General features: G+C 42.1%; 1 protein-coding gene across 2 annotated transcripts in view; it reads left to right on the forward strand.

Annotated features, from left to right (window-relative positions):
- Positions 1-253: 253 nt before the first annotated feature.
- Positions 254-14,815, forward strand: part of tmem132e (transmembrane protein 132E) — a 206,776-nt gene continuing 192,214 nt past the window's right edge. The window contains exon 1 of one of the 2 annotated variants that reach the window (XM_078422769.1): positions 254-1,883. In XM_078422769.1, coding sequence (XP_078278895.1) covers positions 1,826-1,883 — 58 coding nt within the window. In that variant the 5' untranslated portion in view covers positions 254-1,825. Of the gene's footprint in view, positions 1,884-3,351; positions 3,421-14,815 lie in introns of those variants that run through there. The other variant, XM_078422770.1, reaches the window with a different exon arrangement.

Here is a 14,815-nt window from a genome sequence, read left to right on the forward strand (position 1 = left end):
TTCTTCCCAATTTAACAGCCGCCACAACTTGTAATATAACGTGCGAATCTTGTATATCACGTTGTTCTCAGTGAGTACGTTGTATAAGTACTATCCGAAAGATTCAAACTTTGTTCAATAATCATCAAACGCATCAGAAGTGAATATGGAGGATGAAACCATCCCCATCATGTGGATGCAGAACTCCCAATCAGATTCTGGTATACATTAATGAACACTGCCCCCAGAGGAAGTCTGCAAGCAGCATACAGGTGTCAAAACCCGGCAATCCCGAGTTGCACACCAGATTTGATTTGTTTTGCTGCTACCAAAAGGAAGTAAGGAAAAGCTGCCCCTGACAATGAAGTTGAAACTTGCTGGGGACTCTACACTGCAAAGTCTGAAACAGTAGCAACGTTACGAATTATATTTAACAATGCCGAATCTTCGATTGTTTGTGACAATGAAAGATCGGATATTTCAGGAATCAACCGACAGGATATTGGCCACAACGATGGACATTTTTTTCCTTTACAGATGAGGGTGTTATCATTGCCCAATAATTGTGATTAAATCAATATTTTTTTGGAGAAATCTTGGAGCGCGGGTATACTCCCATACCTCGCTCCATGTGATACACCCGCGGCTTCGGGGAGCTGCAGCCCACGTGACGCAGTTGGAGTTTCATTCCGTTGGATCTGCAAGCGGCTGCTGCCGAGTTGCAATAGCGGGACATGCACTGGAGTGAAGTTCGAACGAGTCGGTGGCGCTGATTTAACATGGAACTCCATGCACAGGCACAGTTACACCGGCTGCGGTGGAATCCCGGCACTGCCTCTCACTGCTAAGCAGCAGGAGATCAGAGACGGCTGCAGCAACTCTCGGGGAAGGGGGTCCGGGTGAGCGACCTTGTCCCCATCACGAAGATAAACACAAAAAAGCTGGGGTAACTCAGCGGGTCAGGTAGCATCTCTGGAGCAAAGGAATAGGTGACATCTCGGATCGAGACCCTTCTTCAGACCGTTGATCGTGGCTGAGAAACTCAGCAGCTTCCCATTGTGGAAAGAAAACTTCCTCGGGTCTCCCGCGCCCTTCCGAGCCGCTGGGACTGCGGGCAAGCTCTCGGTGTATGGACTTGAGCGGGGGTTGGGGTGGTCGCTTCGCTGCCGCTGGGCGGCGGCAGTTTGGATCAGAGGTCCCGTGGAACTCGCCTCGCTTGCCGCTGCTGGTGTTGAACCCGGGCGACGCGCGACCGATGCTGTGGTTCCCCCACCCCACCCCCCTCTACAACGAAGAAACGCGGCGCTCTCTTGTTTAGGAGGGAGGGGGGGGGGGGAGAGGAGGGACGCGAGTCCGGCTGTCGTCGGGTCCGGCAGCCGCTGTGGAATCTGCCTGCGGGAGGTTGCTCGCGCCGCTGCTGCGGGACCTCTGTGTGGGAATCTCGCGCTGGTCGAGGAGCCGTTGGTGGGCGCGAGGCGGCCGCGGTAGCATCGAGCTCCGCTCACGCGCTGCCCCGCTCACGCGCTGCAAACCAACCTCCTCCTCTCTTCCCCCCCCCCCCCTCCCTCCCCCGGGGGGACCTGGGACCCCTGCGTTTGAAAAGCGCTCGCGCCCGCAACGGACCCTTCGCCCCCTCTACAAGAGAAAAAAAATCTGGATTAGGAATTAACAAAACATTCGCCACGATCTACCCACCCACCCCACGGTGGTTTAAAGCGGAAGAAATGACAGCGGTGAAATAAAACTTCCAGCACGTGTGCCTTTGCAAAGAAGAAAGGCGAAGGGACGTTATTGTTGTGCATGGTAGCCGGTTACCAGAGAAGAGGTGGTTTAAAATAAAGTCAACATGTGCATTACAGTTTTCAGTGGGACCGTGGTTTTCGTCCTCCTCGCGGTCGCAAACGGTGAGTGAAAAGAGTAAATATCAGTACTGCACTTGTTTTTTTGTCGGACAAACGGTTGCGTTTTTTAAAAATCAATTTCATATAAAAGACGTTTCTTTCACTGTTGGCGTGTGTCGGCAGGCGATGGCAGGTGGTTGCGCTCTCCCCGGGCGGCACTGGCTGCGCTCCGCTCCGCTTTCACCCTGGCCCCAAACTCGGCTGCTTGTTGGATGTGCAACCCCGCGATGGGGCAGAGCTTTATTTTAGTTTATTATTTCTCTTTGGTGCTCCACGTGAACACGGATTCTCGGTTTGTGTAGTGTTTTTTCCCCCTGTGCCTCCAAGGGTCTGTCCATCATGTTAGAATCCTGCGGGATTTATTAGAGTTTGGACTACTTGATGTTGATTATCGTAAAGGCTCATTAAATAATGCCTACTGACTCCGATTTGCTTGCGTAGTTTTATTTTTGTTTTGCGATGGTAGAACATCCCGTTTCCAATTTTTAATTTGCCTGAATTCTTCCCCGTTTTTCAGTCTTTTCCGCGTTTCGTGCAGTTTTAATAACAATTCAATTGCTCCCACTCAGATAATTTTAATCATTTCACTTTTTTCAAAGATTGTTTTCTCTTGACCAGCTGTTCTTTTAAAATCAAAATGTAGTGATTTATTTTCTCTGCTGCTGATTGTAGAATGATTAATGACAATATTTTTGTTGAATGACAGAAATTCCTCGGCTTTGGCTGATTAGATTTTCGTTTGTTTTGTTTTAACTCAATCTGACATATCCGGGCTCACATTCATATGGATGGCACATCCTCGCTGTACTGACGGCAACATTTTTCATTTTCCCTAAAGGGGTCTATCTCCTGTCTCTCCTGGATCCTTCCCGTCCCATTTTCTCGCCCAAGAATGGGTCTATCTCTTTTCCTTTTGCAACACATCAAACACATCTGATGTTGTTCTGTTTTTTTGTTCTGTTTCATCTGGATGGATGTATTTGATTGAATTAAAAATAGGATACTTGGGTTGTTTTATTGTGTTGCTTCTGCATTTGACGGCTTTAAAAGTTTAGTTTTTTCAATATTTCCAATCAATAAGCCATCATTCATCTGTTGCAAAAGTGTCGGCAAAATCTGTGCGCTCTTAGACATCCGACCTGGTTTCTTGTTTATGCTATTCCCCAGAGTGTATCAAATGTTGGGCTTTTGTTTTTGAGGCTTGGGTTAAATATATACTTGTGGGCATTAGGAATTCGGTCGCTCCAAAATCAGAAATATCTCTTTAGATTATTCTTTCATTTGAAGTTGACCAAATACCACACAAGTTGAGTTTCGCTGTCAGGCAGCTGGTGGTAGAAGTGTTGAAGATCGATGTTTCAGGATTATGTAAATGATACATCGAGGCATAAAGACAGTTCATTCCGTACCCAGGCGGGGCGTTGCATCCAATCTCATATAAACTGCGCCACAGAGCAAGTACAAAAGTAAGCACTTGTGTATTCTGGGCAGACATGGAAATGTTACCTTAGCGCAAGGATATACAATCATTAATTAACAGGTTTGTTTGGTTGCGATATTATTCATAAATGGCATTTTTTTTCAAAGCAAGTATATTTTTGTGTATGTTTAGAATTACATCAAACCATTCTTTCTGTAAGATGTAAATGCAATGGACACTAACTAATTAGTTTATAAGATGTTTTATGTCTCTTTAAAATGGAGACTGGAGCCTGCTGCCTCTGGCACTTCCTCTCTCCAACCCCACTATTTCAAATTTCCAGAGTGACTACCCCCAACCCAGTCCTGGTGCCAGACTCGTATCTCTCACTAGTTCTTGTCCTACTTTCCCCATTTTGGAAGCTAATTTTGTCATTGAGACCCACTACTGATTCATCATTTTTTTTGCTGCAAGCACCTTTTGCAGCTGTATATGTATTGATATGGTTGTGTAGGAAAATAACTGCAGATGCTGGTTCAAATCGAAGGTATCACAAAATGCTGGAGTAACTCAGCGGGTCAGGCAGCATTTCAGGAGAGAAGGAATTGGTGACGTTTCGGGTCTGAAGAAGGGTCTTGATCCGAAACATCACCCATTCCTTCTCTCCTGAGATGCTGCCTGACCCGCTGAGTTACTCCAGCATTTTGTGATACCTTTATTGATATGGTTAATAGTTGTCCTCAAATTATCACTTCCACCTTTTTGTGAAATTGCTTGATTCCAGTCTTGTCTCAGTTTATCTGCTACTGAAACCATAATCCAAGTCATTGATACCACCAAACCTAGATATTGGAGTGCATTGCTGCTTGGCCTTCTCTCAATATGATGCTATCTAAACCTATGGTGCCCACGCCCTAACTAACATATATATTAGTTATAATATAACTAATATATTTATTAGTTATAAATATATAACTAATATTAGTTCTGCCTTGAGCTTGCTGAACTAGTTTAGTTTAGTTTATTGCCACGGTCCAGTGAAAAGCTTTTGTTGCATGCTAACCAGTCAACGGAAAAAAATACATGATTACAATTGAGTAATTCACAGTGTACAGATGCATGATAAAGGGAATAACGTTTAGTGAAAGATAAAATTTGGTCAAAGATAGTCTGAGGGTCTCCAATAAGGTAGATAGTAGTTCGGGATTGCTATCTAGTTGTGGTAGGATGGTTCAATTGCTTGATAACTGCTGGGACGAAACTGTTCCTGAATCTGGAGTTGTGCATTTTCACACTTCTATACCTTTTGCCTGATGGGAGAGGGGAGAAGAGGGAGTGACCAGGGTGCAACTTGTCCTTGATTATGCTGGTGGCCTTGCCGAGACAGCATGAGGTATAAATGGAGTCAGTGGAAGGGAGGTAAGATAGTTTGGGCTGTGTCCACAATTCTCTGCAATTTCTTCCGGTCCTGCATGGAGCTGTTCTCAAACCATGCTGTAATTTATCCTGATAAAGTGCTTTCTATGGCGCATCTGTAGAAGTTGGTGAGAGTTGTTGGAGATATGCCGAACTTCCTAAGCCTTCTAAGGAAGTAGAGCCATTGGTGTGTTATGGGTGGTCCAGGAGATGTTCGTGATATTTATTCCTCGGAATTTGAAACTATAATTACGTAGTTGAAACACCCAATTGTTTCATATTTCCGAGTACTGTTCATAACAAAAATAGTTTTGAAGTCTGAGCAAGCTTATGGGATAATTGCTGCTTTAGCCACTTTTTAAAATGGAAAGTACATTGAGCAAATTGTATTGTCGGGAAACTGAGCCACAGGCATTGTAAATTCAGTGTTCTTGTTCTTTTTTAAGGCAGCCTATTAAAAACTCCGGTACTTGGGAGGATATGAACACCACCTTCATTATAAGGTGGCTTTTGCAGAGTTGCTAATTATTGATCTATTAGAAATCTGTTTCTGAGCCAGGGTTTGATGCAATTCCAATATGCAATTCATAGTTGATCATGTCAAAGTTTTGTGATGGTACTACACCATAATGTGGAGTGTTTCAGGAGCAGATTGTCAATTTTGCCGCAGAAAAGAAAATCAACGATCCTTTATGAAACCCATTGTCACCAGGTGGTCAGAATTCCAAACCAGGCTCTGAAATCAAATCTTTCCTCCAATTCGACGACACAGAAAAAATCATTCACGCTTTCATTTCCTCCCGCCTAGACTACTTCAACTCCCTATACACTGGGATCAGCCAATCTTCCCTGTCCCGCCTGCAACTGGTCCAAAACGCCGCAGCGAGACTCCTGACGGGTACCCGTAAAAGGGACCACATCACCCCGATTCTGGCCTCTCTCCACTGGCTCCCTGTACGGTACAGAATCAACTTCAAGCTCCTCCTTCCTATTCACGTATAAAGCCCTAAATGGACATTCCCCCCCCTACATCAAAAATCTTCTAACCCACCTCTCTAACTCCAGGTCCCTCAGGTCGGCCGACTTGGGGCTACTCACTATCCCGCGGTCTAGGCTTAAGCTCAGGGGTGACCGCGCTTTTGCGGTTGCAGCTCCTAGACTGTGGAACAGCATCCCTCTCCCCATCAGAACTGCCCCCTCCATCGACTTCTTTAAGTCCCGGCTCAAAACCTATTTCTACTCCCTAGCGTTTGAGGCTCATTGAGGAGGCGCTGTGAACTGTTTGCGTGCTACTGTATGTTTCTTTTTTTAAAAATTAGCACCTAATCAGATGTACAGCACTTTGGTCAACGTGGGTTGTTTTTAAATGTGCTATACAAATAAAATTGACTTGACTTGACTGTTGTCGAATGTGAGTAAAAATAACAGCATTGTTTAAGCTTGTAATTTAAAAAAATATATGTTTTTTAAAAACCATTTTGTTTCATGTAATTTCCTATACAAAAATGATATTGTAACTTCCCAATTTGTTAATTTCTGTAGTTATCTACAGAAAAAGGCCAAAATCTTTTGGAAAGATGATTTTCTTTCTATATTTTGAACCATCACATTGCATGGTTCACTGCATTTATTCAATATTTCAATCTGAAAAGATATTTTAATTTGATTTATGAATCATTGGACAGGTGTCACTGTAGTAGTGATGGCCTTCACCAATACATCCACAATTTCTAGGACCACCTCCTTGAATACTCTGGGATGCAGACCATCAGACCCTGGGAATTTATCTGCCTTCAGTCCCAACCGTTTACCTAACACCATTTCCTGACTAACGTGGATTCCTTTCAGTTCCTTCCTCCCACTAGATCCTCTGTCCACTAGTATTTCTGGGAGATTGTTTGTGTCTTCCTTAGTGAAGACAGAACCAAAGTACTTGTTTAACTGGTCTGCCATTTCCTTGTTTCCCATTATAAATTCACCTGTTTCTGATTGTAGGGACTTACATTTGTTTTCACTATCTTTTCCTCTTCACAAATATATCAGTAAATCTGCAAAAAATACTGGAAGTTTTACTTCCTTGTTATTTCCTGCAACAAAATAAGTTGTGCTATGTTTTGTGGTCTTCTACTTGATCTAGCTTTGATTAAGATGTGGAAACTGGTCAGGCTTTGTTTAACTTTATTGTTTTAAAATATTAAAAGACAAAAATTACTTTATAGATCTCATTTATTTCTCTGGGTGAAGGCTGGTAATCTTTTTTTTTGCGTGTTATAAAATCTTTTTTTTAAAGCTTTAATACTTTTTCTTTCTGAAGTAATTGAACTTTGTTGCTGTGAATGAAGAGCAGAACTTGCTGGTAAGGGAGAAAAAATACTGATTAGATGTACAAGATCAGTTTAAAGGTGGCTGTGTATTAGGGTAGGCTGTTATTAGGCAACTGAACAGTCCTCAAGAGCTAGAGTGTGGCCCTGACCTCTCATCTACCTCATTGGAGATGTTTAAACTATCTTTAACCAGACATTTTCTTGCACTAAATGTTATATCTTTTATCCGTAAACTAAAGGTGGCTTTATTGTAATCATGTGCAAGTCTTTAACTGGATAACATACACCAAAAAGCTTTTCACTGCACCTCGGGATACGTGATAATAATAAACTAAAAATCTAAACATTATTGGAGTTTTACTATAAATACTATTCCCTGCAGCTTTGTGGGTAGCATAGGACATAGAACATGATAGGAACAGGTGCTTTGGCCCACAATGCCAAGTTAATTAATCTCCTCTGCCTGCACGCGATCCATATACCTCCATTCCTTGCAGAACCCAGAGTTGAGGACAATTTCAAGTTGGATGAAACATGGAAGGAAATTATGAGGCTATCATAGTCCATGTAGGGATCAAGATCATATAATAAAAATCTTTCTTCTGAAACAATATAAATGGCTAGAATCCATATTTTAAAAAAATAATAGAATCGCAAAAGTGATCATCTCTGGATTACTATCCGAGCCATGAACAAACTGATGTAGGATAAATAGAGATCAGAAAATTGAATGTTGGGATCATGGTGTGGGAGGAATGGGTTTTAAGGAGCACTTGCATCTAAACTGGGAAAAGATGGAGATGTTTTCACCTCAATTGAACTGTGACCAATCTCATAGCAAATCAAATAGCTAGGGTTATAACTGGGCTTGCGTTGAAAGGAGGGACGTCGAGGGCGGGTAGTGGAAGGGCAGGGAAAATAAAAATTAATTGCACAAGGTAATAAATGGATAATGAAACCTGTCTATTAGGGATAATGAACACAAACATGAATATAGTTAGTTGTAGAAGGGAAAAAGAGCGCAAAATCATAATTGAAGGCTCTTTATCTATATACACACAATATTTTATGCAAATATAGTAATAAATATGATTGAATAATTCATTAATGGAGATGTGGTTCCATACTGATCAAGTTTGGCAATAAAATATTCCAGTATACCTTTAGGCGAGAGGCAAAATGAGAAAAGAAATTGGATGGGCCAGACATAAAAGAATGGAAGAAAGGAAGCAGAGAAACAGAAACATAGGTGCAGGAGTAGGCCATTCGGCCCTTCGAGCCATCAATGCCATTCAATTTGATCATGGCTGATCATCTAAAATCAGTACCCCATTCTTGCTTTTTCCCCCCATATCCCTTGATTCCTTTAGCCCAAAAAGCTAGATCTATCTCTTGAAAACATCCAGTGAATTGGCTTCCACTGCCTTCTGTGGCAGAGAATTCCACAGATTCACAACTCTCTGGGTAAAAAAGTTTTTCCTCAACTCAGTCCTAAATGGCCTACCCCTTATTCTTAAACTGGTTCTGGACTCACCCAACATCGCAACATTTTTCCTGCATCTAGCCTGTTCAATCCTTTCTAAATTCCAGTGAATACAAGCCCAGTCGACCCATTCTTTCATCATATGTCAGTCCCGCCGTCCTGGGAATTAACCTGGTGAACCTGTGCTGTACTTCCTTAATAGTATAATGTCCTTCCTCAAATTAGGAGACCAAAATTGCACTCAATACTCTAGGTGCGATCTCACCAGGGCCCTGTACAACTGCAGTAGGACCTCCTTGCTCCTAAACTCAAATCCTCTCAATGAAGGCCAACATGCCATTAGCTTTCTTCACTGCCTGCTTTACCTGCATGCTTACTTTCAGTGACTGAAGAAGAAGGATTTTTGCCTGGAAAATAAAGTAGAATCAGTTTGTGTGGAGCGAAGAAAGATCTCGGAGCAGAAAACATAGATGGAAGTTGTGCAAAGTCTTCAAGCAGATTGGTAATGTGTGACAGAGCAACAAACTCAGATACTGGAAATCTGAAACAAAATCGGAAAATACTGGAAGAATTTAGAGCATGTACTGAAAAAGAGTTGACGTTCAATCTAAAACAAAGATCCTAGGTTTAAGTGAAGCAAACTGGCGGCATGCTGTTGGGGTTGAATATGGTAGATTGGCAAACTGCCTAAAGATGTACGATGGGATTTAAGAGGTGGCTAACCTGCTGAGGATTCATAGATCATTTACTGCTAACATAAGACTTCCCGCCAGGCCGCGCAGCAGAAGGCTTCCCGCAAGGCTGCGGACTGGGAACGCGATCAGAGACCTTTATCGAGGTGCAGCGGTCTTGATGCCCCCCAGATGGCTGCGGAGAAGCCCAGGTCGGAGCCCGGGTCGATGGAGCTCAGGCCGACGGAGCCCGCGGCCAGGACCTGGGTCAGCGCCACGGAAGCCTCAGCAGAGGACCCGGCAGCGTTAGTGGAGAGGTTGTTGATGGCGCCGACCGGAGGACGAGGATGGACACGTGAAGTAAGGATGTCGCTGCCGAGGGAAGGAGCGAAAGAGGTCTTGGCGTGGGGGGGTCTCCGTGATGGAGGGGGAAGAACAACGGGGACCGCTGTGAGAGCGGGAGAAGAACAATGGACAACGGAGGACCCGGCATAGGGGGACCACTGTGAGGGAGGGGGGAAGAGCAAAGGGGGATCTGGCACGGGGGGCACAACTTTGTAACTTTGTATGTGTCCTTCATGGGCGACTATGCTATCTGCTATTAAGATTGTAGATGCATCTCTTATTATTTGAATGAATGAATACTTTATTGTCACATGTGACAAGTCACAGTATAAGAATCAGGAAGTCATGATGCAGCTCTATTATACTTTGATTAGGCTGCATTAGAAGTAATGCTTACAGTTCTAGTCGCCCCATTACAGGAAGGATGTTGAGGCTCTGGAGAGCGTACTGAGGAGTTTTACCAGAATGCAGCCTGGATTAGAGCGTTTCAGCTACAAGGAGAGGTTGGATAAATGGATTGCTTTCTTTGGAATGTTGGAGGTTGAGGTGAGTCTTGATAGAAGTATATAGAATTATGAGAGGCATCGATGGGGTAGAGAGTCAGAACCTTTTTTTCGGGGGGGGGGAATGTCAAATACTGGAAGGCATAGCTATGAGGTGAGAGGGTGAAGGTTTAATAGAGAAATGTGAGGCAAGATTTTTACACAGAGGGGTGGGGGTCTGGAACACATTGCCAAGGGTGGTGGTGGAGAGAGATGTGATTATAGTGTATAAGAGGCTTTTAAATAGGTACATGGAAGTGCAAGTAATAGAAGGATATGGATCATGTGCAGGCAGATGAGGTCAGTTTAACTTGGCATCGTGTTCGGCACAAACATTGTGGACTGAAGGGCCTGTTTCTGTGCTATACTGTTCTATGTGATAAGTTAAAAGAAGATTCAAAATTGTGAGTAATTTTGGGCACCATATCTGAAGAAGGATCTGCTGGCTCTGGAGAGGGTCCAAAGGAGGTTTACAAGAATGATCCAAGGAATAAGTAGGTTAACCTATGATGAGCGTTTGTCGGCACTGGTCCTGTACTCGCTGGAGTTTAAAAGAATGAGGGGGAACCTCATTGAAATATACAGAATAGTGAAAGGCTTGGATAGAATGGAAGTGGAGAGAATGTTTTCACTAGTGGGAGAGTCTAGGGTTAGAGGTCATAGCCTCAGAATTAAAGAACGTTCTTTTAGGAAGATGAGAAGAAATTCCTTGGGTCAGAGGGAGATAAATTTGTGGAATTTACCACAGAAGGCTGTGGAGGCCAAGCCAGTGGATGTTTTTAAGGCTGAGATAGATAGATTTTTTGATTAGTACAGGTGTCAGAGGTTATGGGGAGAAGGCAGGAGAATGGGTTTAGGAGGGAGAGATAGATCAGCCATGATTGAATGGCGGAGTAGACTTGATGGGCCGAATGGCCTAATTCTATTCCTATCATCTATGATCATATGACCTTCAAATGAATTATTGAGGTCCATTATGGCAGGTATGACATTGTTAATAGTGATTTACTCACTCATCACAGGTGGTATTGGTGCATGCAATTGAGCCTTCACTGTCTGTTCATTGCAATTCATGATGCATATATATGTGCATGCATATTGTGGCACTTGATGCACACAAATAGCATATTGCATGAAATGCCATTATATGCAGTTAGCGTTTAAATTGTGTGTAGTCTTCGGTAACTTTAATTAGGTAATGGAGGATGAACAGGGAATGTCGTTTTTATGTGGCTTTCATGAAACAATAAATATAGAAGAGGTCAGAAAAGGGCAAAAAGACACTTTAAAAATAGTATTCTAACAAATTAGGTTCTTTGATTTCTTAGATTCCAGTAATTTTGCAACCTGTCTTTTCTTCAAATTTCTAAACGTGTTCTCTAGTTTGCAGTCTTCTGATGATGGATATTATGGATTGTAAAGATACTTTTGCTATCACATTTTAAAACTGTGTACTAAATTAATACATCCATGTGTATGCAGATGCCCAGAATTTAGGCTTACTTAACAAATAATGTCCATTCATGAATGTACAAACTCCATACAGACAACATCCATTGTTGGGATCGAGCGAGCCTGGATGTTTGGCACTATAATGCAGCAGGTCTACCGCTGGGCCCTGCTCTACTCTACTCCCATGACTGTAGCCACACACAGTTCCCACTCAGGTCTTTAAATTTGCCAACAATACCACTGTTTTTGGACGAATTGCAGGAAATGAGTCCGAGCCCAGTAGGGAGATCTATCGTCTGATTGAAATGTGCCAGAAGAATAATCTGCTTTCAACGTCAGTATGACCAAAGAGCCGATTGTTGACTTTAGAAGAGGAAGGCTGAGGATCCACAAACCTGTCTTCGTCGATGAGTTGGTGGTGGAGAGTGTCCACAACATCAAGTTCCTGGACCCAGCACGTTGTTGCAATCATAAAGAAAACCCATCAATACCTTTACTTAGAAGATTGAATACCCTGGCCTACTCGAATTTCATTCCTGCCATCAGGAAGGTACAGGAGTCTGAAAAGTCTGGCCTCCAAGTTCAGGAACAGCTTCTTCCCACCAAACCATCAGGCTATTGAACTGCAAACACCAATAAACCTCAAACTATGAACTGTCTTGATGTGTACAAGAGTGTATGCCACACATCTTGCATTACAACAGCAATTTATAGTTTAAAAGTAACTTGTTGGCTATAGTCCACTTTGGGACAATTGAAGGGCATGAAAGGTGGCATATTAATACAAAAAATTATCTCTGTTGGTTGACTTACATCTATATTAACTCTCACTAGCACTTTTTTTCAAAGTACACATGCTCAAAACAAAAATCCCTTAACCATCTGCTAAACTGGAACATTGTAGCTTCCTATTTATAAACATCTCTTCACAAATGTCAACTGTTTTTTGAATACCTGTCTGCCTAACTATTTGGAAATTGAAATTAACAGGGACAGGGAAATAGTAGTTGAATGACTGGAAGAACAGTCCAGGGACATCAGGCAAAATTCCACCAAGCTTACTAAAGAATTTAAATGTGTTTAATTAAATCATCTAGAGTTTTAGTATTGGCCATTTGGTTAATTGATATCTTTCAGGGATGGAAATCTACAATACTGTCCTAGTCTGACTGGTATGACTCCGACACAGTATTTGGACTGATAACATTGCCTGGGTCCAATTGACTTTGCAGTGCCTCGCTGTCTGGAGCTTTTGGAAACTAGTCAAGGAAATTCCTAATATGTCATACAGAACCAGATCCTATTGTTCCATACTTATGAGTGCAAATCCTGGATATGTCTTCTCCGAGCAACAAAGGTGGTGCTATAATCAAGAAGGTATGGTCTTGGATGCTGTCAACATTAGCCCCTTCTCTCATATCATGTTAAAAATTGGCTTTGATATTACCTGCTGATTATCCCTCACTCCATTCTGCGATGATGAATCTGTACTGTCTGTAACTGAAAGACACACTGAAACCACAGAGCAAACAATAAACTTTTGGATGGTGGAGTTTTCTGCGCTCTGTCAAACGTAGCTTAATTAACAATGCTGCTAACTGAGCTGGCCATGCCTTGAACGGTATCATGTGTAGCTATCAGACTGGATCTCAGTAACCAAGAGAGGAGATAAACCTCATTGATCTTGCTGATAGTCTGCTTGTTGCAAATACATGATGGCATTGACCACTGCAATTTTGTACGGACAGGAATCCTGTAATGACATCCTTTTTGCTGTTGCATTAGATCAAAATTGGGTACCATGAACCACCGTGGGATACTGGTATTGGTGTACTATATATAGTCAAGTGTACTGAGATGGAGTGAAAAACATTTGGGTGCCAATGAGGCAAATCATATCATGCATGAATAGATCAGGCAGTGCAAAAGAGAAAATGAAGAGTACGAAATAGTGTTACAGCTACAGAGAGAGTGCAGATTTTTTTTAACGTGCTGAAGGTACAATGAGGTAGTTTGGAAGATTGTATATCAAACCTTGTATATGAGAGATCGTTTCTAGAATCTGGTAACGGTGGGGAAGGAGATGTTGAAGTTGGTGATGTGTGCTTTCAAGTGTTTGTATCATTATATATTAGCAGTAGCTCAATTGTATAACCTTATGGCTTGGCATATCCATCACTCTACTGTTATCAACAAGGCAGATGCAAGTCCTTCTCCATTTCTTAATATGAAAGGTAGTAACTGTCACGTAGATTCTATGATGTTAGGGCCAAAGCTACATGGTAATTTGGAACTGGGAAATCTTGACAAACGACAAGTTGAATATAAGGAGATAAATGACGACTAATTCAAGTCAAAGACTTTTCATCAGAATGAGAGAAATAGAAAGGAATCTAGTCTTAAATTATGATGAAGTTGGGAGATTGGGATGTGAACTAACAGAAGTTGACCTTGAAGTTATAAAGTTTAAATGATAAAATGAGTAATGGTGTAAAGGGATTTGTGAATAATGAAAATGCATATCTATCTGACATGAAAATAACATGAAATATGAAATGCAAGAGCTGGATTGCTGTTTATCTTAGTATTTTGTCCATGTGATTGTAGTGTGCCATGTTTGTAGGTGAGACCTTGTTGTTTGAACTTTTATTTGAGTTTCATTGAAATCCCCATGCCATAGGTTAAAGACTGAGATAACAGTAGGAGTGGTACGGAGGATTAGAGCAACAAGCATCTGAAAACCTGAGGTTTAAAAGGAGATGTGGCACAATACCGTTAGCCAATCTATGGTTTGATTACTTGAGAAGGCTACTTCATGAGCAGTAAATGCACTACATTCAATTGGAAGAAATATAAATAAGGTACATGCTTGAAAATTCTGGAAAGGAGGCATTTATGCCATATCATTTTTTTGTTCCTAGAAAAGATGGTCGTTTGACAGAATCCACCACCTTTTCAACAGAGATGCAAGGACATTTTGTGCAGTTGACTTCCAGATGTGGTGGTTCTTCTTAAAATTCTCTATAATGAATATGCGATTTGATATGTTTCAAGTGAATGGAATGTTACAAGATAACAGGCCGCATCCTTTGCAACTACAGGGAAAGAGAACTTAAACACAAAAAAGTTGCATGGTGCTTGTGTGCACAGGGTCTGTGCACAACTTGATGGAGCCACACACAAGGTAGTGAGCATGGACACAATGGACAGATTGGACACAATTTTCCACCTTTTCTCTGCAAATGTATGCATCTATCTAGTATTAAATTCTTACTCCCAATA

This window comes from Rhinoraja longicauda, chromosome 26, assembly GCF_053455715.1.
Source record: "Rhinoraja longicauda isolate Sanriku21f chromosome 26, sRhiLon1.1, whole genome shotgun sequence".
NCBI lineage: Eukaryota > Metazoa > Chordata > Chondrichthyes > Rajiformes > Arhynchobatidae > Rhinoraja > Rhinoraja longicauda.